The sequence below is a fragment of the Pseudonaja textilis genome, chromosome 1 (genome assembly GCF_049901715.1).
Source record: "Pseudonaja textilis isolate UNSWEBS1 chromosome 1, rPseTex1.2, whole genome shotgun sequence".
In the NCBI taxonomy this organism is placed as follows: domain Eukaryota; kingdom Metazoa; phylum Chordata; class Lepidosauria; order Squamata; family Elapidae; genus Pseudonaja; species Pseudonaja textilis.
In genome coordinates this window covers 3,647,564-3,670,879 of record NC_141990.1, presented here as the reverse complement: position 1 = coordinate 3,670,879, position 23,316 = coordinate 3,647,564, and the positions used below count along the sequence as shown (strand labels likewise).

At 44.2% G+C, this 23,316-nt stretch overlaps 1 protein-coding gene across 3 annotated transcripts in view; it reads right to left on the bottom strand.

The window, feature by feature from the left end:
- Nucleotides 1-21,638, bottom strand: part of P2RX5 (purinergic receptor P2X 5) — a 30,494-nt gene extending 8,856 nt beyond the window's left edge. The window contains exons 1-8 of one of the 3 annotated variants that reach the window (XM_087924580.1): nt 21,154-21,638; nt 18,728-18,878; nt 17,461-17,532; nt 13,283-13,358; nt 7,141-7,237; nt 5,187-5,267; nt 2,784-2,922; nt 1,408-1,544 (exon numbers count right to left, since the gene is read on the bottom strand). In XM_087924580.1, coding sequence (XP_087780706.1) covers nt 1,408-1,544; nt 2,784-2,922; nt 5,187-5,267; nt 7,141-7,237; nt 13,283-13,358; nt 17,461-17,532; nt 18,728-18,878; nt 21,154-21,290 — 890 coding nt within the window. In that variant the 5' untranslated portion in view covers nt 21,291-21,638. The remainder of the gene's footprint in view (nt 1-1,407; nt 1,545-2,783; nt 2,923-5,186; nt 5,268-7,140; nt 7,238-13,282; nt 13,359-17,460; nt 17,533-18,727; nt 18,879-21,153) is intronic. The other 2 variants (XM_087924567.1, XM_087924570.1) reach the window with 2 other exon arrangements.
- Between the last annotated feature and the right edge of the window lie 1,678 nt (nt 21,639-23,316).

Here is a 23,316-nt window from a genome sequence, read left to right as displayed (position 1 = left end):
CTTGGAAACTGGCATGGGTTTATGACAGTTGTAACGTCCTGGGATCATGTGATCCCTCTTTTGCGACTTTCTGGTGAGCCAAATCAGATTCACTTAACAGCTGCGTTACTGTGATGACCCGGGGCATGACCACAAAAATAACACAAAGTAGAATAAATTCCCTTTAATGCCTCCAACTTGGGCCCCAATGTCCAATTATCCTCTACTGCATATCAAACTCTTCCAAAAACAGTCTACAAAGACAGTAAACGCAGTCCGAAACAAAAGTAAAGATAATTAGAAATAAAAAAAACCCAACACAAACCACACTGAAGTAATTAAAACGGCAGGCCAGGATGATAAATTGCAGACTTTCACGAGATAGCGCAGCAACCACAGTTAGGAGGACGCCAAAACCCAGATAAGCCTCGACGAAGAAAATGCACACTTTGCTTCCAGCAACGAGCTGTGTGAAAACGCCCCTCTTATACCCTGTTCTTCCAGCCTCAACTAATGAAAGGGATCAGGGCCTTTTCTTCTCTCGTAAGCCACGTTGCTCCCTTCTCCATTCCTCCCTGCGTGCCCTAGGATGAAGAGGGGGTGGGCCTGGGTCTTCCTCTGAATGCCCAGCCGGACTGTGCCCTTCCGCCGTTTCCTCCACAGCCACCGGAGCCACACTCCCACTCCTTGTCAGCTGCTACATCTCCCCGTCAGAATCAGACTCCAACAAGGGCACGACAGTTACTAACTTCACAACTGCAGTGATTCGGTTAACAACCGTGGCAAGAAAGGCGTAAAATGGGGCAAAACTCACTCACTTAACAATGGGGATTTTGAGCTCAATCGGGGTCATAAGAGGTGAAACCTGGGCCTCCCATCAGATAGTCAACAGCCCCCAGATCTGGAGGTGGCTGATGAGGAAGAGGAGGAACAGCTGAGTCCAGTGCCTGACGCACAAATGCACAGAAAACAGAGGAGAGGAGAGCAGTGGAAATCTATGGGAAGGTCCTTGGGACGGAAGGGCCATTGCTGCTAGCAAAGCCCCACCCGAGCTCAGGATAAACGGCAGAGGGCGGAGATGTGGCAAACAACTATTCATCTCCCTGCCGGATGAACTGGTTAGCCTGCGGCGAGAGAGAAACGTTTTGCCGGGGCTATTGGCGCGCCTAATAAAGGAATTTTTTGAGTTCACATCAGAGGATTTGTCCTATTTGCCGAGCTGGGTCAGAACAGGTAGTTCAGACTTATGCCTCTTGCAGCGATGCAAGGATTCCAAGCTAGGTCCTCACTTGACTCCTCCTTCCAGCCTGGCTGACCTGATCAATTAAATCCCATTCGAATTTGGCCACCGAGGCCATTTCAGAAAAAACAAACCGCCGAAGTTGCAGACTTGAGGATGCTTCGGCCAAATGCCTCCTTCTCCCTCACCTGAAGTTGTATCCAGAGGAGATGGACTTCTCCGCAAAACTGTTATCTAGGCGACTGAAAGAATAGTGAGGGTTGCATTCGGACGGTTTTTTATCTAGGTTGCAATCCCATTCAATCTGGATGCCAATCACGCCACCCTGAATTTAAAATAAAACAAAACAGAGAAAGGTTGTCTTCAGTTTTGGCAGAAGATCAGGAAGATGTTTTCCCTCAAAAACCTTGGGAGGTCCACCAGAGTTGGCACGCGGGGTCCACGGCTTGTCCTACATGCAGGTTGTCCTCGACTCACGACTGGTTGCATAATGACCATTCAAAGTTCAAATGGACTCCTCCCCCACAATAGGTATTCACCACCCAGTTCTGAAGTTCTAATAGCCATTCATCCCCTGATGATGGCCACGTGGCCACATTTGGGGCACACTTATGACTGTTTGCAGCATTTTGGGGACACTTGACTCTGATATTGCATTTAGGCATGAAAGACGGTTGGGTGACTTTGGGCCAATTACCAGGAGATGGTGAGTTCTAGTTCCACCTTAGGAATGAAATCCAGTAGGGTGATTTTTAACCATTCACCAGGAGATGGTGAATTCTAGTTCCAACTTAGGCATGGAAGGTGGCTGGATGACTTTGAGACAATCACATGGGGACAGTGAGTTCTAGTCCTACCTTAGGCATGAAAGCCGGCTGGGTTACTTTGGGCCAATTACCAGGAGAGGGTGAGTTCTAGTTCCACTTTAGGAATGAAATCCAGCAGGGTGATTTTTAACCAATCACCAGGAGGCTCTGAATTCTAGTTCCAACTTAGGCATGAAAACCAGTTGAGTTACTTTGGGCCAATCACCAGGAGATGGTGAATTCTAGTTCCAACTTAGGCATGGAAGGTGGCCGGGTGACTTTGAGACAATGACATGGGGACAGTGAGTTCTAGTCCCACCTTAGGCATGGAAGGTGGCTGGGTGACTTTGAGACAATCACATGGGGACAGTGAGTTCTAGTCCCACCTTAGGCATGGAAGGTGGCTGGGTGACTTTGAGACAATCACATGGGGACAGTGAGTTCTAGTCCCACCTTAGTCATAAAAGCCGGCTGGGGGTCTTTGGGTCTTTGGAGATGGTGATTTCTAGTTCCAACTTAGGCACAGAAGTCAACTAGGTGACCTTGGGCCAATCACCAGGAGATGGTGAATTCTAGTTCCAACTTAGGCAGGAAAGCCAACTTGGAGACAATTGTCTGGAGACGGTGAGTTCTAGTCCCACCGTAGGCATGAAAGCCAGCTGGGTGCCTTTGGGCCAATCACCCGGGGGGAGATCCCTTTATGACAGACCACCTGCTAAAAAGAAGGAACAACCCCCCCCCCTTTTTTTTTTTCATACCTCGGATGCCATCTCGTGAAAGTTACTCCCCGCCCAGTTGACCAGTTTCCCCAGTGAGAAGATGGGGCAATACGGCTGGTCTGCTCCATAGCGACAATTTTTCAAATAGGCATCGTTTTTGGTGTCGAGGACGTTGGTTCTACATCAGAACAACAGGGAAGTGAGAAGCGCATTCAAAAATACAGGCTGTCTCGCTATTGCTCGTTATTGAGCTCAATTGTGGTCCTAACTCAAGTACTACCTGTATATATAAACGTGGAGCATAATCCCCTCTCTTCTGGCACTGATGATGCTACCTAGTTGGGTCATGAAATGTCTGCAAAGAAACAACCTCAGAAAGGATCAAGTACCCCACAGTCCTCCTCTTCCTCCTCCCTTCTAGCACTGAGGATATTACTGTTGTGGCCTGTCGGCCAACGACCCCTTTATTATATAGATAATGAAGTTAAGGAGGAGGAGGAGGAGGAGGAGGAGGAGGAGGAGGAGGAGGAGGAGGAGGAGGAGGAGGAGGAGTAGTGAGAGTCAGGGTCAGCACCAGGGCAACCTGGGTAGCTCCGAGGGGGAAGAGAGAATGGAGCTGGCAGAAGGGTGGGGCGGAGCCTGGGCCATCTGTCAGATCTCCGATAGAGAGTTAACAGCCCTCAGATGCTCAGAAGGCAGAGGAGAGGAGAGCAGTGGAAATCTATGGGCCGGTCCTTGGGACGGAAGAGCCACCACTGCTAGCGAAGCCCCTACCCAAGCTCTGGGGATAAAAGGCAGGGGGCGGAGATGAATAGATGTGGCAGACAACTATTCATCTCCCCTACAAGACGGACTTGTTAGCCCGCGGTGTGAGAGAAACGTTTTGCCGGGGCTGCCGGCGCTCCTAATCAAGGAATCTTTTGAGTTAACTTCAGAGGGTTTGTCGTGTTTGGGGAGCTGGCTCGGAACAATTACCTAGGAATTGGGTCAAGAAATGTCTGTAAGGAAACAGCCAAGCGCACGGAGCACTAAGAACCCCACAGTTCTCTCCCTGATGACCGTTTTTCACACTGAAGAACGTTGCGTCAGCCCTGTGGTCAATTGATCAAAATTAGGACGCTTGGCAACTGGCATGTACTTATGACAGTTGCAGTGCCCCGGAGTCACATGATCCACTTTGGCGACCTTCGGACAAGCAGAATCAAACGGGGTTGCCAGATTCACTTCACAACATGTTACTGATTTAACAACGGCAACGATTCCCTTAACGGTGGCAAGAAATATTGTGAAGGGGGGGGGGGGGGGAAAAACTCATTTAACAACCGTCTTGCTTAGCAATGGAATTTTAGGGCCCAGCTGTGGTAAGTTGAGAGCTGCACGGACTTTTATTAAATAGGAATGTTTGTTTTGGTGGGCATGTTGTTCTTTTTTCATAAATACATATATATATTAATTTTAATTTTGATGCTGTATGATACCTAGAGTCTTCGGGGGCTGATGGCCTTCTAAATTTAATTTTAAAATATGTTAAACATGGAATGCTATCATTTAGAATTTCAGTCTTGCCTCAGCACAGAACAGAATAGAAATAGAATAGAATAGATATTGGAATAAAGAATAGAATAGAATAGAATATAGGAATAGAATAGAATAGAATAGAATAGAATAGAATAGAATAGAATAGAATAGAATAGAATAGAATAGAATAGATATTGGAATATAGCATAGAATAGAATAGAATAGAATAGAATAGAATAGAATAGAATAGAATAGAATAGTATAGAATAGAATAGAATAGATATTGGAAAATAGAATAGAATAGAATAGAATAGAATAGATATTGGAATAAAGAATAGAATAGAGTAGAATATAGGAATAGAATAGGATATAATAGAATAGAAGATATTGGAATGAAGAATAGAATAGAAATAGAATAAAATAGAAAATAGAATAGAATAATAGATTAAAATAGAGAATAGGAGAAATGAATAGAATATAGAACAGAGTAGAAGAGAAGAGAGAAGAAATGAATAGAATATAGAATAGAATAGAGTAGAATAGAATAAGTATAGAATAGAACAGAATTATTTATTGGCCAAGTGTGATTGGACATACAAGGAGTTTGCCTTTGGTGCATAAGCTCTCTGTGTACATAAGAAAAATAAAATGCGTTCATCAAGAATCGTAAGATACAACACTTAGTGATAGTCGTAGGTTACTAATAAGCAACCAAATAAATCTGTTTATTGTTCCTTTCTTTTCCTTCTTCCCCTCTCTCATAAATTTTCATCTACATATCCATAGAGCCCTTTTCTCTCTTTTTTTTCTCACAACCTGACTTGTCCAGAAACTTGGCAACTTGTTTCTGCAGGCAGAACATTTCCTAGAATGGTGTCAAAAATGATTAAAAGAAAAGAAGAAGAAGAAGAAAGAAAAACTTACTTGGAAAAATTAAACTTGGGGAAACGGATGGTGTTCTTGATGTAAACCGTGAAATTCTCCGCGTCGGTCAGAAGAGCTGATCTTAAATATAAATGAACAGGCTGGTTAAGTGAATTCTTTCAGAATAGAATAGAATTAAGAATAGAACAGAAATAGAAATAGAATAGGAATAGAATAGAATTAGAATAAAGAATAGAATAGAAATAGAAATAGAAATAGAATAGGAATAGAATAGAATAAGATTAGAATTAGAATAGAATAGGAATAGAATAGAATAAGAATAGAATTAGAATAGAATTAGAATAGAATTAGAATAGAATAGAATTAAAAATAGAATAGAATAGAATAAGAATAGAATAGAATAGAATAGAATAGAAGACAAGACAAGACAAGACAAGACAAGACAAGACAAGACAAGACAAGACAAGAGAATTAGAATAGAAATAAAATAGAAATAGAATAGACAGTGGAATGGAATTGAACTAAATGGAATAGATTTTGAATAGGATAAGATAGGATAGGACAGAATTTAGAATATAGAATAGAAAAGAAAATAGAATAGTATAGAATTATAGTGGAATGAAGAATTAGAATAGAACAGAACAAAATGGAATAACAGAATTGGAAGGGACCTTGGAGGTCTTCTAGTCCAACCCCTGCTCGGGTAGGAAACCCTACACCACTTCTGACAAGTGACTGTCCCGATCTCTTCTTGAAAGCCTCCAGTGATGCAGCAACCACAACTTCTGGTGGCCAGCTGTTCCACTGGTTCATTGTCCTCACTGTTAGGAAGTTCTAGGTTGCTCCCCTCCTAGTTTCCATCCGTTGATTCTTGTCCAGTAGAATTGTAATTATGTCACAAAGAGGTCAAATCCTCTATATGAGCAGTCCTTGACGTACAACGATTGATTTAACAATTGTTCAAAGTTACAGAATCCTGGGATCATGTGATCAACACCTGCAACTTTCCCTGCTGGCTTCCGACAAGCAAAGACAACGGGGAACCTGGATTTGCTTAACAACTGCAGTGATTCATTTAACAACCATAGCAAAAAAAAGGCTGTAAAATCAGGCACGTCTCTCTCTTAACAACTGTCTCGCGCAGCAACAGAAGTTCTGAGACTATTTGTGGTCATAAGTCGAGGACTTAGTTAGATGGTGGGCTCCCCTTTTTAGTTCAAACGGAGGGATGGTGTGCCATTTCTCAACGATGCCTAAACTTGAATTCTATACGGAGAAAGGGATTGAGTAGATGACCTCAAGGGACCCTTCCAATTCTAGCCTTCGAGGCCTCAGCTATGGAAAAGTTTGTTTTGTTGTTTTGTGTTGTGTGTTGTATGTGTGTTATGTTGCGTGATGTTGTGTGTTCTGTCATGTGTGGTGTGGTGTGTGTTTTGTGGTGTGTGTTGTGTGTTTTGTTGTTTTGTATTTTGCGTTGTTTTGTGTTGTATGGTGTGGTGTGTGTGTGGTGTATGTGTTGCGTGTTGTGTTGTGTGTTTTGTGTTGTGATGTGTTTTTGGTGTTTTGTGTTGTGTGTGGTATGAAGTGTGTGTTATGTGGGGTGTAGTGTGTGATGTGTGATGATGCATGGGATGGGATGTGTTGTGGTGTTCTGTAGTGTGTGGAGTTGTGGTGTGTGGTGTGTACTATGTGGGATGTAGTGTGTGGTGTGAGGTGGTATGTATTTTATGGTGTGTGGTAGTGTGTGTTGTGTATGTGTGTTGTGTGTTCTGTGTGGTGTGGTGTGTATGTGGTATATGTGTTGTGTGTTGTGTTTTGTGGTGTGTGTTATGATGTGTGTTTTGTTGTTTTGTGTTGTGTGTTATGTTGTGTGTGGTATGAGGTATGTGTTATGTAGTGTGTGGGGTGTGGTGATGCTTGGGGTGGGGTGTGTTGCGGTGTTTTGTAGCGTGTGGTGTTGTGGTGTGTTACATTGTTCTGTTTTAGAACTAACTTCGTTTTGTCTTTCTTCTCCACTGGACACCAACCAAAGATTTCGCACGTCCCACTGATATTGTCCCCCATTTTTATGCACAATCCGGTCTTGATCCCTGTAGGAGCAAAGAAACAGATCAGAAAAACGTCAGTCAGGTTATAATTTGGTGAATCACTGAAACAATTTCCAGTGGGCTCAGGATGAGGGAAAATGGCGGGTGGGTCCAAAGAGTCAAGATGGCGGTCGCAACCAAACACTTCACACGCGACAAATGGGGGGAGTTGTAAACTCACCTTTGCAAACTCCATTTTGAATTTTTTTGACCTCCCCTTCATATGCCATCAGTCCTCGACGTACAGCAGTTCATTTAGTGACCGTCCAAAGTTACAGCGGCACCAAAAATAAGTGACTTATGACTATGTTTCACACAACTGTTGCGGGATCCCGCAAAATTCAGTCACTCGGCAACTGACTCACTTTTATGACGGTCGCAGCAGCCCTGGGTCACACGTGATCCCCTTTTGCGACCTCCTGACGAGCAAAGTCAATGGGGTAGCCCGATTCGCTTAACAAGGGTATGACTAAGATAACAACTACACTGACTCATTTAACAACTATGGCAAGAAAACCGAGCGAAACTCACTGTTCACATACTGTATGTCTCGCTTAGCAACAAATTTTGCGCTCAACTGTGGCCGTAAGTCGAAGATTACCTGCACACGCAACAAATGAGTTGAGTTGCAATCTCACGGTTGCAAATTCTGTTTTAAGGGTTTTTTAAAAAAATTCTCCCTCCATCCCCTATTTAAATGCCACTATATAATGGTGGATGCTAGTGTGAAAAAAGTAATTTAAAATGTTATGTATTTACTTGTTTATAAAATGTATTTGCCGCCCATCTTGTACATTCTCCTGCAGAAAAATGATCTGTTTTTATTGGTTTTAAATTTTTATGATGTTATTATGTCATAAAATGCTTAATGATCATTTCTATGTCATCAAGCGCATCATTAAATTGGCCAAATTTAATTCCGCTGGAGTCTTAGGTCCTGCATCTTGGATGCACTGTGTAAGTTATTTCCTTTTAGAGGTACCCCAGTACAAAAATTGTTGCCTTACGATGCACCGTTTCACCCAGGTAAAGGTTACAAACAGACACCAGAGTTTTAGTTGGATTTGGAAGAGGGAACGGGAAAAATTGGAAAAAAAAAACAGGAATATCTCTCTCTTTGCAGCTTGGAAAAAAGTGTCAGGAAATAAGGAAAGGCTAAAAATATGCTTTTGAAAAATAATTTTAAAGCTCCTTCAAATCCCATCCAGGGAAAATATCTACGGAGATTCTCCATAATCCAAGTCGTGGTTATTTTTCAAGAGGCAATTGGACTTGTTTTTTTTTCTTTGAAGACGTTTCACTTCTCATCCAAGAAGCTTCTTCGGCTCTGACTGGATGGTGGGGGAATGGAAGGATTTATACTCCTTGCAGACTGCTGGTCGTTTGCATCCTTTGAGAGGGTCGTTGAGGCCGCTTGGAGGTTGATCTGTATCCTCGGGGTCACCTGAGTGATGCAAATAGATGCGGAGAGATACAACAGTCCTTTCAGTAGTTCCAAGAAGGCTGCACACCCATTTGCACCACTCAGGTGACCCTGAGGACACAGATGACCCTCCAAGTGGCCTCAACGACCCTCGAAAAGGATGCAAATGACCAGCTGTCTGCAAGGAGTATAAATCCTTCCCTTCCCCACCATTCAATCAGAGTTGAAGAAGCTTCTTGGATGAGAAGCAAAACAACTTCAAAAGAAAAACCAGAAAGTCCAGTTGCCTTTTGGGAAAAAAAAAAAAGCACCTTTGGGACCTCCAGGGAAAAATGTTATTTTTTTTTCTGTTATTTACATCTTTTGTTTATCACCAGGCGCTCTTCTCTTCTTCCCGCTTTTGCAAAGTCAGCTTAATTTTCCCGTTTGTTTTCTTTTTAAATGTTATCTGAACAAAATGCCAAGGAGAACATTAGCCTCCTTAAGCCTCTAATTAGCAAAATGGGGATGACTTAATTCTCCTCTCCTGCACAGAGGAATTTCAAACACTTTGTCCTTGCTTTTCGCATGATTGCTTTTAATTAATTACATTATTGAGAGGCTCTGTTTGATTTTTTTTTTTTTTTAGTAGAGATTTCCCTGGAGTTTTTAATCTTGTTACAAAAGGCTTTATTTATCCTCTCTACCTGCCATGAAATGGTATTGCTCACTTTGATGTTTTAATCCTTCGTATCTAAGCTGCTGTGGCTGAATGCAGTTGGTGAGATTTTATAGGCGCTCTTTGACTTACAACCCAACGATTCAGCCCCACCCCCCCCCAGCAGAAAGTGAGAAAACAATATTATGAAAACTGAAAAATCTATATATATATAAAAGCGAAATACCACTCACACATCATCACAAAATATCCAGAACTGTAAAGCCTACAAACTTGAAATTTGGCACGTAAGTTCCTCTTGGCTTCTAGGGGCTCACTAAGAAAGGATTTTGTGAAATGACCATCAGAGGTGTTAGTTTTCCTATATTATTATTATTATTAACACGCTCTGATGCTAAGGAGTTCTACTCCCTCTCCCCACCTGAAAAGAAATCTCTTCCAAATGCAAAACACGAGTATAAGGCAGGACATAAAAATATACTAATTTTAGAGAAACAAGGATACAAGTTCTATAGATAGTGAAATGTGTGTGGTATTAGCAAGAGAAAGAACAAGGAACTGTGAAATGCCAACCCACGAGGATCATCTATCGGTCACTAAGTCATATTTGCCAAGACACCTTGTCTCGCTTGTAACAAAGCCACAAGCTAGGGAGTTTAGCAAGATGGGTTTGTGACAAATCCAGCCATCCCAGCCTAGCAACAGGGGAGGGGGAAAGCTGTGTTTCAAGTAACCAAGTTATATTTCTGTGTTTTGCCCTTTCTGAAGAAGTATATAGGCATGTGCCGTTCAGTAAGAAGGTTGTTCAGAAGTGAGTCTCACTAAAATACTCGGAACCTGTTTGTGCAAATAAAACCAACTTATTTTTGGATTCCAAGGTCTGAGCCTCGTAATTTCCTGAAACAGAGGAGTTTTGTTAAGAGTTGGCAAGATAAATTCAAGTCCAGAAAGCACACAGATGACTGGTTCAGCAGGATCATTAACTTCTTTATAAACATAATCATATGAGTAAAGTTTACAATACCATTTGTAGATTCTTTCAAAGTAACATAAGCAAAAGCACAAACAGCAGCAGCTCAGAGCAGATATCAGTTTCAGGAGGCAAGCAAGTTTCACTTTAGTTCAGCAGGCAAGCAGCCCACTTCTAGTTTCACTTTCCAATTCAGCTCCCATTGTCTAGTCCAGGGGTGTCCAACCTTGGCAACTTTAAGACTTGTGGACTTCAACTCCCAGAATTCCTCAGCCAGCTCCAATTCTGGGAGTTGAAGTCCACAAGTCTTAAAGTTGCCAAGGTTGGACACCCCTGGTCTAGTCTGTTGACATGCCTATTCATTGGCTGACTTTGTTACTAAATTCTATCCCAGTTCATGAATATACTCTGACAAGTTTCAGTTTCAGAGCTCCAAGCAGCTTTAGTACAGAATAGTTGTGAACTAAGCCACGCCCAGGCTCCTTGCTGTCTCTTTCTTGCTCACACAGAAAATACTGTTTCGGTTTCCAAACAGCCATCAACTCTCCCACGCCCTGACAAGATGCTAGCCAGATGAATACCGATGGACGCTGGGAGGCAGAGGAAGATTTTTTTTACCCTTATTTTCCTACCCCAAAACTAAGCCCAACCTCATAGTTTCGTAGCAAAGCACAGGTATTGAGCTAGTATTATGATTATTATCTATACGTAAAAGTTAAAAGTTGAAAAAGTATGACTATGTATACTTAAATGGTAATATCGCTATCAGAATTGAATGCAGAATATATTGACCCAGATAATAAATACACTGTCTACTAAACACCTGTGGATGTTTAAAAAAAATCATAAATATAAAATTATTTTTTAAAAAAACAATTCAGCCCCAAATTTATGTCGCTAAGCGAAACATTTGTTAAGTGAGTATTGCTCCATTTTAAGACCTTTCTTGCCGCAGTTGTTAAGTGAATCAACGCTGTTGTTAAGTTACAAATACGGTCGTTAAGTGAATCTGGCTTCCCCATTGACCCTTGCTTGTCAGAAGGTCGCAAAAGGGGACCACGCGACCCCGGGGGCATTGCGGCCGTCGTAAATACGAGTCAGTTGCCAAGCCTCTGAATTTTGATCCTGTGTGAAAAATGCATTACAAAAATGCAAAGACCGACAAACAGGAGAAAAACCGGGGCACTAGAAAGCAAAGGTACAGGTAGTCCTCAAGTTACGACCACACTTGAGCCCAAAATATCTGTTAAGTGAGACATTTCTTAAGTGAATTTTCCTCCTTTTTAGGACCTTTCTTGCCACCTTTGTTAAGTGAATCACTGCAGTTGATAAGTTAGTCGCCCGGTTGTTAAGTGAATCTGGCTTCCTGTCATGCCCTTTTCTGAGGGCGAGATGGAACAGCTGACAGGGAGTGGGAGCGTGGCTCCGGTGGCTGTGGAAGTAACAGGGGAAGGGCACAGTCCGGCTGGGCATTCAGAGGAAGACCCAGGCTCACCCCCTCTTCATCCTAGGGCATACAGGAAGGAACAGAGAAGGGAGCAACGTGGGTTGCGGGGCGAAAAGGGCCCTGATTCCCTTCATTAGCTGCAGCTGGGAAAACAGGATATAAGTGAGGCATTTGCACACAGCACCTTGCTGGAAGCAAAGTATGCATTATCTTTGTTGAGGCTTATCTGGGTTTTGGCATCCTTCCAACTGTGGTTGCTGTGTTATCTGGTGGAAGTCTGCAATTTATCATCCTGCCCTGCCGTGTTAATTACTTCAGTGTGGTTTGTGTTGGGTTTTTTTTATTTCTAATTATCTTTACTTTTGTTTCGGACTGCGTTTACTCTCTTTGTAGAAGAGAGGTTTTTGGAAGAGTTTGATATCCAGCCGAGGATAACTGGACATTGAGGCCCAAGTTGGAGGCATTAAAGGGAATTTATTCTACTTTTGTGACTTCGTTATTTTTTTGTCACGCCCCGGGTCATCACACTTCCCCATTGATTTTGCTGATTAGAAGTTTGCCAAATGACCGCGCAGCACTGCCACTGTCATAAATGTGAGTCTGCAGCCAAGCATCTGAATTTTGATCCCGTGTCCATGGCAATGCTGCAATGGTCGTAAGTCTGGAAAACAGTCATAAGTCCCTTTTTTCCAGTGCTGTTGTAACTTTGAACGGTCACTAAGCAAACTGTTGTAAGTCAAGGACTGCCTGCAGTACCAGTGGCGATAGGTGTCTTGGGTTCAATTCCAAAACGTCTGGAGCACCACTGGAATACCATCGGCAGTGACAAATTCATCGGTCAATTGCAGAAGGCAGCTTTGCTTGCAACGGCTTACATCCTGTCCTGAAACCTTAACATCAACCTTAAACATCAACATCTGGCTATTCTAGGTGCTTGGGAAGAACTGGATAGGTGGACAAAAATGCCAAATGCAGTCTAAACATCTGGCTGGCTGGGGGAGCACCACTTGAACACCATTGGAATTGACAAATTCACCATCAGTCAATTGCAGAAGGCAGCTTTGCTTGGAACGGCTTACATCCTCCCCTGAAACTTTTCATATTATTAAACATCAACATCTGGCTATCTCAAGTGCTTGGGAAGGACTGGAGAGGTGGACAAAAATGCCAATTCCAGTCTGAACATCTGGCTGACTCTGCAATGAACAAATCATCATCATCATAAATTATCATCAGTCCAGTGCAAAAGGCAGCTTGTCCTGGGTTTGAATAAATTGTGCAGTAATATTATTAAACATCTCCAGGTCCCTGGAAAGGACTAACCAGGTGGATAAAAATGCCAAATTAAATCTGGCTGACTATGCAATGAAACATCCTCATTATAATAAATTATCATCAGTTCAATTGCAAAAGGCAGATTGACTAAGAATAATTATGGAGCAAGAACTATAATATTATTAAACGAGAACATGTGTCCTTGGGAAGGACTCAGTGAGTAGATAAAAATGCCAACTCTAATTTATCTGAAATAATATTCATAGCAATTATACCGTTGCCGGCGATCACTGCTTCTCCGCGTGGACAGTCTTTGTCGCGGTAACACAAGGCATCTGGAATACCGGGATTCTGGAAGAGACAGAAAATCTTCTTTTTAAAGGCTTAAAGAACTCAAGGCTGGAAGTCAACTGGAATTCTCCCAGGATCATACTTAAACCGATCAAGATACAGGGGAGGTGTCAGGGTTCCAATGGATGCCCTAATTAATTCATAAGCCTCAAGCCAAGTTTCAAAAGAAATCCAATTATTTATTAGGAGCAACGTGTGGGCGCTTTTCCCAAGTGCAGTCGGCTCTGCCCTGCGTAATTTACTGCCCACCTATGACCCTGTTTCCCCCCTCCTCCCAGGGTGTGTCATAAATCACATTCTCCAACAGAGCACTTTCCCAGGCCGGCTGGCTCTGGTAACCTGGGATACAATCTGAAGAAACGTATGCATGGAATGTGCTTCTGGTCATAGCAACCCAACTGCTCCGTCACATCTCCTCCCCCTCCTTCTTATGGCAACTCGAGAGCAAGCCAGGGATGCTTTACGAGTTGACAAGAGGATGGAATATGAACCTGACCCTGATGTTGCCTTCTTCTCATGAAGAATCACTAAAAAAAACTTGGCTCAGGGTTTTTAAAACTTGGCCACTTTTAAGTTGAGTGGACTCCAATTCCCAGAAATCCCCAGGCAACCTGTTTTAAGACGAGTGGGCTTCCACTTCCAGAATTCCTCTGCTGGCAATACCATATCTATCTATCTATATCAGGGGTGTCAAACTCAAGGCCCGGGGCGCAGATCCGTCTGTCTGTCTGTCTGTCTGTCTATCTATCTATCTATCTATCTATCTATCTATCTATCTATCTATCGTCTATCTATCTTATCTATCCATCCATCATCCATCTATATCTATCTATCTATCTGTCTGTCTGTCTGTCTGTCTGTCTATCTATGTTGTCTATCCATCCATCATCTATCTATCTATCTATCTATCTATCTATCTATCTATCTATCTATCTATCTATCTATCTATCTATCTTGTCTGTCTATCTTGTCTATCCATCCATCATCCATCCATCCATCCATCCATCTATCTATCTATCTATCTATCTATCTATCTATCTATCTATCCATCCATCCATCATCCATCCATCCATCCATCCATCCATCCATCCATCCATCCATCCATCTATCTACTATTTATCTATGTCTCTGGGTTTTTTCCCCTACTCTATCACTCTCTCTCTCTCTCATCTCATCTATCTTTCAAATTGGGGCGGGAGTTAGGGGGTGATTTTTTATTTTATTTATTTTATTTTTTTCCCAGATTTTGTTCTATTGTACTTCATTAATGTATGGCAATATAAATTCAATAAATAAATAAATTCATTTACTGGCTGCCCATCTTATCCCAGGGTAATTCTTGTTGACTTACAGTATTAAAAAAAATAAAATAAAACCACATGCAGCAAAATGCTACAAAACTATAAAAATATAAAATACAAAATATAATAGCTAAAAGATGCAAGGGGTGGAAGTGGGATGAGCAGAGCAGGAGGTGGAATCTGGTATTTAACAGACGCTTAGCAACTGTCTTGCTTAGCAACAGAAATCTGGGGTCCATTGTGGTCATAAGTTGAGGAATCCCTGTACATTATTAGCAGTTCTGATTCCAAGAGAGAGACAGGCGGTTTCGTGAAATATAAATAAATAAATTCCAAAGGAGGAGTAAAAAAAAATGATCCTGAAATATTTTAAGCATCCATTTATTATCCTTAGCTTTTCCTCTGGTGATTATTTAGGGTAAAGAGCAATTCTCCGGAGATCGAAATCTTCCAGAGATGAACATTATATTATTTATAGCTTCTTGGCATCACATTGAATTGATCGGACCTTCTAAATGGCCTTGACCAAAGGCAAAACACCAATAAATATTTCTACCAAGCAGCCAAGAAATCATATCATGTTATTTTTTTTCCCCCTGCATCGAACTCAAAAGACACCTTGAATGAAATAACTTCCTTTCCTTTCCTGAAATAATGTAAGAGAAGCCTTAGCATGTCCCATTCTTATCATGCTGGAACGTTCTGTGACAGAATAACTGAGTTGGAAGGGGCCTTGGAGGTCTTCTAGTCCAACCCCCTGTTCAAGAAGGAGACCAGGAGTTGCCAACCTTTTGGACTTCAGGGACCACCAAACTCATCATTTAAAATCCTGCAGACCAGAGACCCTGGGAAAATGTCCCCCCAAAAGTCTGCAGGAAAATCCCCCACCCCGTTTTCCTACCGATTGATCGTTTTCTATTTGGGATCACAGGATACCATCTCCAGCTCTGTTCTCAGTGGGAGAGAGAGAGAGAGAGAGAGAGGAGAGACTTTTGGCTTCATGCAAGGAAAGCAGCAGAAGCCGCAGAAGTCTTTCTTTCTCTCCTCCCAAACTCCGCCAGAAATGAGTATTTGTGGGCCTCTTGGAGGAGGAGGCCTTGCAGGGTCCTAAAGACTCATTTCTGGTGGAGTTTAGGGGAGAGAAAGACAGACTTTGGCTGCTTTCCTTGCATGCAGCCAAAAGCAGAAGAAGAAAGAAGCGGAAAGAAACAGCCCGGTGGCCAGGCCAGGCGCGTGGGGCAAGTGGAGCAAGTTTCCCCCTTCTTCCCTTTCCCCTCTCCTCTCACTACCTTGTGTTGTTCACAATGCACGCAACGCAAGCCTTGTGTTCTCGTGGGCCATGTGGGCGGCGCAGCCTTGTGTTCCCGCACAGTCTGGATTCATTGCTTTGGGGGTGACATTTTTCTGCGGACCACCAACATTTTCTCGTAGACCACCAGTGGTCCCCGGTCCACTGGTTGGTGACCACTGTTCTAGACCATTTCAGACAAATGGCTGTCCAATCTCTTCTTAAAAACCTCCAGCGATAAAACATCCACAACTTCTGGAGGCAAGTAGTTCCCCCGGTTAATTGTTCTGTCAGGAAACTTCTCCTTAGTTCTAGGTCTGTGATGGCGAACCTATGGCACACGTGCCAGGGGTGGCACGCAAAGCCCTCTCAGTGGGCACATGCGCCATCGCCAGCTACTCTTCTGGTTTCAGGCACCGGAGTGCTGGAAAACAGCCCCCAAAACTTCCTGAAAAGAGCTCAGAAAATGGCCTGGAAAACTGCCCCTCAAATGGGGGCAGCCCTTCAAATATTGGAACGCTGCTATCATGTCACCCCTGGTCCTTCTTTTCATTAAACTAGGCCAGGGGTCTTCCAAACTTGGCAAGTTTAAGACTTGTGGACTTCAACTCCCAGAATTCCTCTTTCTCCAGTCATGTCAGCTCAGGAATTCTGGGAGTTGAAGTCCACAAGTCTTAAACTTGCCAAGTTTGGAAGACCCTTGGGCTAGTTTAATGAAAAGAAGGACCAGGGGTGACAGGATAGCGGGCTTCCCATATTTTAGGGCAGGGGTGGGCAAACTTTTTGGCTGGGGGGCCTCATTGACTTTTAAAATTTGACAGATGGGCGGGATCGGCACAAGATACGATACATATAAAAAACTGCAAAATCTCGGCAAAATCAAGTCACTGCGCCTAATGCGCCACCTGGTGTCGAAATGCCTGTCATTACAAGTCAAAATCAAATGAATGCAATCATTCAATCATTCACATCAATTCTGTACCAATCTTCGGCGGGCCGGATTAAAAAGACCAACGGGCCGGATGTGGCCCGCGGGCCGTAGTTTGCCCACCCCTGTTTTAGGGGCTGTCCCAAAGAAGAAGGGAGTCAATCTATTCTCCAAAACATCTGAAGGCAGGACAAGAAGCAACGGGTGGAAACTAATCAAGGAGAGAAGCAACCTAAAATTAAGGAGGAATTTAGTGACAATAAGAACAATTAACTAGCGGGACAATTTGCCTCCAGAAGTTGTGAATGCTTCAACGCTGGAAGTTTTTAAGAAGAGATGGGACTACCATTTGTCTGGAATGGTGTAGGGTTTTTTTCTTGAGCAGGGGGTTGGACTAGATGACCTGCAAAGCCACTTCCGTTAGTCTGGTAATATATATTCATTGTTTGTCTCTTTCTTGTTTGAACCTGTGTTAGCCAAATATCGGCCTCTCCTTGGATCTATGCTCCTCACTGCTCAGTTCATGTGCTTGCACACATTTCCTTGCACACATGTCACCTTGACCAACTTCCATCCCATCTTTACCTCAGTGCAGGTCTCTTGCGTCTGGTTGGGGGTGATAATCAGATTAGTCATTACGAAGAAAACACTTTCGCCCTAAAGAGAGGGAAGACATTAGGGAAAAAAAAGTTTGAGAATTTTGTGAGAAAAAGAAGGGAGGGGAGAGGGAGGGAGGGAGGGAGGGAGGGAGGGAGGGAGGAAGGAAGGAAGGAAGGAAGGAAGGAAGGAAGGAAGGAAGGAAGGAAGGAAGGAAGGAAGGAAGGAAGGAAAGACGATGTGGAAGTGAGAATGAAGGGAGGGGAAGGGAAGGAGGGAAGGAAGGAAAGGATGAAAGATTTGGAAGTGAGAAGGAAGGGAAAGGAAGGAAGGAGGAAGGAAGGAAGGAAGGAAGGAAGGAAGGAAGGAAGGAAGGAAGGAAGGAAGGAAGGAAAGAACATGTGGAAGTGAGAATGAAGGAGGGGAAGGGAAGGGAAGGAAGGAAGGAAAGGATGAAAGATTTGGAAGTGAGAAGGAAGGGAAAGGAAGGGAAGGAGGAAGGAAGGAAGGAAGGAAGGAAGGAAGGAAGGAAGAAGGAAGGAAGGAAGGAAGGAAGGAAGGAAGGAAGGAAGGAAGGAAAGAACATGTGGAAGTGAGAATGAAGGGAGGGGAAGGGAAGGAGGGAAGGAAATGATGGAAGATGAAATGAGGAGGAATGGGAAGGGAAGGAAGGAAGGAAAGGATGAAAGATTTGGAAGTGAGAAGGAAGGGAAAGGAAGGAAGGAAGGAAGGAAGGAAGGAAGGAAGGAAGGAAGGTGAGGAAGTGAGAAGGGATGGGACGTGATGGGAAGGGAAGGAATGAAAGATTTGGAAGTGAGAAGGAAGGGAAAGGAGGGAGGAAGGGAAGATGAGGAAGTGAGAAGGGATGGGAAGGGAAAGGAAGGGAAGAAGGAAGGAAGGAAGGAAGGAAGGAAGGAAGGAAGGAAAGATGAGGAAGAGAGAAGGGAGGAAAGGGAAGAGAAAAGGAAGGAAATGAAAGGAATCTGTGGCATTTTGTAGGAAGCCCGGAATATTTTTATCTTCTATTTTGAGTAATCAGAGAAACTCAGCCAGTCAAAGCACACAATTTCCCCCCAATCCTGGACTTTTTAAAGAGATTAAGCCACTAACCCCCATCTCCAGCCCTGAGTTACTGGCTGGGAATGATGGATCCTGAAATCCAAGCCTCTGAAGGCCAACCTGTTTGGAGGGTTGCAGGAGACAGCCACAGAAACCGTGGCCAGAGCTGTGGTGGCAAGCAGTGGTCTACCTGTACCTGAGGGGGCATGACGTAGTCCACCACGTCCCAAATCCTCTTGCCCATCTCCGACGTGTTGGTGAAGGCCACGCCCTTCACCTTGGTGATGACCGAACTCTGGATGGAGGTGTCCACTTCCTGGTACCCTTTCTTGACCATGAAGACCCACCTGGGGAGGCCGGAGACCGAAGGTTGAGCAATTAAAAATAGCCCACAGGTCAGTTTGTGCAAGTGCTGTTTAGAGTTCATTCAACCAGTGTTTTTCCGCATCTCAAGAGACGGCGAATGTTGGCTGGCCTTCAGGAGCCTTCTTTTAAGCTTACAGATTAACAGAGCTGGAAGGGACCGTGTAGGTCATCTAGTCCAACCCCCTGCCCAAGCAGGAGACCCTACACCATTTCTGACTGAGGGCAGCCCAGTCTCTTCTTGAAAGTCTCAAGTGATGAAGCTCCCACAACTTCTGAAGGCAATGTTTGTTCCATGGGTGGATTGTTCTCACGGTCAGAAAATTCCTCCTTATTTCCAGGTTGAATCCTGGATCAGTTTCCGTCCATTATTCCTTGTCTGACCTTCGGGTGCTTTGGAAAATAGCTTGACCCCCTTCCTCCTCTCTGTGGCAGCCGTTCAAATATTGGAAGACTGCTCTCCTGTCTCCCCTGGTCCTTCTCTTCCCTGGACTAGCCAGGCCCAGTTCCTGCAACTATTCATTGTATGTTTTAGCCTCCAATCTCCTAATCATCTTTGTTGCTCTTCTCTGCATATACCACTCTGTGAAGCCTTAGTAAGGCCACACCTAGAGTCCTGCATCCAGTTTTGGTCACCACACTATAAAAAAGATGTTGAGACTCTGGAAAAAGTGCAGAGAAGAGCAACCAGGACGATGAGGGGACTGGAGACTAAAACGTATGATGGATGCTTGCAGGAACTGGGCCTGGCTAGTCTAGGGAAGAGAAGGACCAGGGGAGACAGGATAGTGGTCTTCCGATATTTGAGGGGCCAGGCTATTCTCCAAAGCACCTGGATGGAGGTTGGAAGAAGGGTGAGGGAGGAAGGAAGGAAAGAAAAAGGAGTAGGGAGAGAGAGAGGGAGGGAGAGGGAAGGAAGGTGGAAGGTAGGAGAGAAAGAAAGAAGGAAGGGGGAGGGTGGTAGGAAGGAAGGGAGGGGAGGGAGAGAGAGGAAGAAAGAAAGAAGAAAGAAATAAAGAAGAGGAGGAGGAGGAAAGGTAGGAGGGAGGGAGGGAGGGAGGAGAGGGGAAGGAGTGGGAGAGAGAGAGGAAGGAAGGAAGGAAAGGATGAAGGTTGGAAGAAGAGGGAGGGAGGGAAGAAAAAGAAGGAGTAGGGAGAGAAAGAGGGAGGGAGGGAAGGAGGGTGGAAGGAAGTAGGGAGGGGAGGCGAAAGAGAGAGGAAGAAAGAAAAAGAAAGAAAGAAAGAAAGAAAGAAAGAAAGAAAGAAAGAAAGAAAGAAAGAAAGAAAGAAAGAAAGAAGGAAGGAAGGAAGGAAGGAAGTAGAAGAGGGGGAAAGGAAGGACAGAGAGAGGATGGGAGGGAGGGAGGAAGGAAGGAAGGAAGGAAGGAGGAAGGAAGGAAGGAAAGGACGGAGGGTGGAAGGAAGGAAAGAAAAAGAAAGAGTAGGGAGAGAAAGAGGGAGGGAGGGAAGGAGGGTGGAAGGTAGGAGGGAAAGAAAGAAGGAAGGGGAGGGTGGTAGGGAGGGAGGGAGGAGAAAGAGAGGAAGAAAGAGAGAAGAAAGAAAGAAAGAAAGAAAGAAAGAAAGAAAGAAAGAAAGAAAGAAAGAAAGAAAGAAGAGGGTTAAGAGGAAAGGAAGGAGAGAAGAGAGAGAGGGAGGAAAGGAAAGGATGGAGGGTGGAAGGAAGGAAGGAAAGAAGGTGAGGGAAGGAGGAAGAAAGGAAAGAAAAAGAAATAGTATAAAGAGGGAGGGACAGCGGAAATTAGGAAGGAAAGACAGAAAGACAATCCAGAGAGGAATAATGCTAAGAGAGGAAAGAGAGAGAGAGAGAAGGAAAAAAAAGGAAGAAAGAAGCTCCCCTGAATCCACACAGCCGCAAAATGCAGATGGGCTGAGCTTCTCCTCCTGAACCAACAGGAAAAACCTGCCTCCAGAAATCTCGAGTGAGTAGCTACTCCGCATGGCAGCAGAACGCAGCCTCCTCCTTCCCAAGCAGCGTTTTGGACCCAGAGCAAACCAGGCAGGTTCGAGATGGAGACCTGGAGAAAAAACAGACTCTTCCCCTTCTTCCGACTCCGCGTAAAGGAAGCCCCCCTGTCTCCAATTTCCACCGCCTTCCTTCTTCCCCCTTCCCACCTGGCAGCTCCCGGGCTTGCACCGGGGTCGGTGCTGCAAATCCCCCCCCACCCCGTCCCTACCTGCAGAAGATGCCGAGTTATTCTCCTCCTCCTCCCCCAAGATAAAATACCAAGCTATCCTCACCCCACGATGTAGAAGAGGATGGAGACCTGGACCAGCCGGTAGAGAATGCCCACTTTCTTGTTCTTGGCAATGACATACTTCTCGGTTTTATAATCGAAGAGCGAGCAGCACAATTCTTTCCAGGCGACCTGATCCATCCCTGGGGAAGGCCGGGGCTCAGAGGAGCATCAGAGGCGCAGGGGATGCATCGGCCGGCGGCCCTCGAAGAAAAGGCGGTTCGCGGGAAACGGTCCCCGGCCTGCGCAGAGAGCGCAGCAGAAGAGCCAGCCTCATCGAAAACCCTGCTCGCCCTGCTGCAGATCCGGGCTGCGGGGGAGGGTTGGGGGTTGGGTTGGGTTTAAAATGCTGGCTTTTCAAATTCAAACTCGGAAGAGAGCTGGAAGGGACCTTGGAGGTCTTCTAGTCCAACCCCCTTGGCTCGGGTAGCAAACCCTGTATCATTTCAGACGAGTGGCTGTCCAACCTCTTCTTCTTTCTTCTTCCTTCTTCTTTCTTTTTCTTCTTCTTCCTTCTTTCTTCTTCCTTCTTCATACTTCTTCCTTCTTCTTCCTCCTTCCTCCTCCTCCTCCTTTCTTTCTTCTTCTTCCTTCTTCTTCCTTCTTCTTCTTCCTCCTTTCTTCTTCTTCTTCTTCTTCCTTCTTCTTCTTCTTCTTCCTCCTCCTTTCTTCATACTTCTTCCTTCTTCTTCCTCCTTCCTCCTCCTCTTCTTTCTTCTTCTTCCTCCTCCTCCTTCCTCCTCCTTCTTCTTCCTTCTTCCTTCTTCCTTCTTCATACTTCTTCCTCCTTCCTCCTCCTCCTCCTCTTCTCTTCTTCTTCCTTCTTTCTCTTTCTTTTTTCTTCTTCCTTCTTCTTCCTTCTTCCTTCTTCTTCCTCCTCCTTCTTTCTTTCTTCTTCTTCCTCCTTCCTCCTCCTCTTCTTCCTTCTTCTTCCTCCTTCCTCCTCCTCCTCTTCTTCTTTCTTCTTCTTCCTCCTCCTTTCTTTCTTCTTCTTCCTTCTTCTTTCTTCTTCCTCCTTTCTTCCTCCTCCTTCTTTCTTCTTCTTCTTCTTGATCTTCTTCCTTCTTCCTTCTTCATACTTCTTCCTTCTTCCTCCTCCTCCTTTCTTTCTTCTTCTTCCTTCTTCTTTCTTCTTCCTCCTTTCTTCCTCCTCCTTCTTTCTTCTTCTTCTTCTTGATCTTCTTCCTTCTTCCTTCTTCATACTTCTTCCTTCTTCCCCCTCCTCCTCTTCTTCTTTCTTCTTCTTCTTCCTCCTCCTCCTTTCTTTCTTCTTCTTCTTCTTCTTCTTCTTCCTCCTTTCTTCCTCCTCCTTCTTTCTTCTTCTTCTTCTTGATCTTCTTCCTTCTTCCTTCTTCATACTTCTTCCTTCTTCCCTCCTCCTCTTCTTCTTTCTTCTTCTTCCTCCTCCTCCTCCTCCTTTCTTTCTTCTTCTTCCTTCTTCTTTCTCTTCTTCTTTCTTCTTCTTCCTTCTTCTTCCTTCTTTCTTCTTCTTCCTCCTCCTCCTTCTTTCTTTCTTCTTCTTCCTCCTACCTCCTCCTCCTCTTCTTCCTTTCTTCTTCCTCCTTCCTCCTCCTCCTCTTCTTTCTTCTTCTTCCTCCTCCTTTCTTTCTTCTTCTTCCTTCTTCTTCTTCTTCCTCCTTTCTTCCTCCTCCTCCTTTCTTCTTCTTTCCTTCTTCTTCCTCCTTCTTCCTTCCTTCTTCTTTCTCCTTCCTTCTTCTTATTCCTCCTCCTTCTTTCCTTCTTTTTCTTCTTCCTCCTTCCTCCTCCTCCTTCTTCTTTCTTCTTCTTCCTCCTCCTCCTTTCTTCTTCTTCTTCTTCCTTCTTTCTTCTTCTTCCTCCTTCTTCCTCTTCCTCCTCCTCCTCCTCCTCCTCCTCCTTCTCTCCTCCTCTCTGTGGCAGGGCTTAGAAATATAAGGGGAAAAAAAGGCAGGAAATGTTTGCAGCCCCAAAGTCAGGCTAGCTGCCTAGCTTGTTAACCGCAAGGGCAGGTACATGATCTAGAAATGCAGCTGCTTGTTTCGGTTTACGCTTATAGATTCAATGAAAGGGCAGGGGTCACAGCTTTACTAAGTGATATAACCCAGGAGCAACCACAGCAAACAGACGATTGTAATAAATAGTGGTTTTATCTGCAAAAGAACATATACTAAACATATACGTACTATAG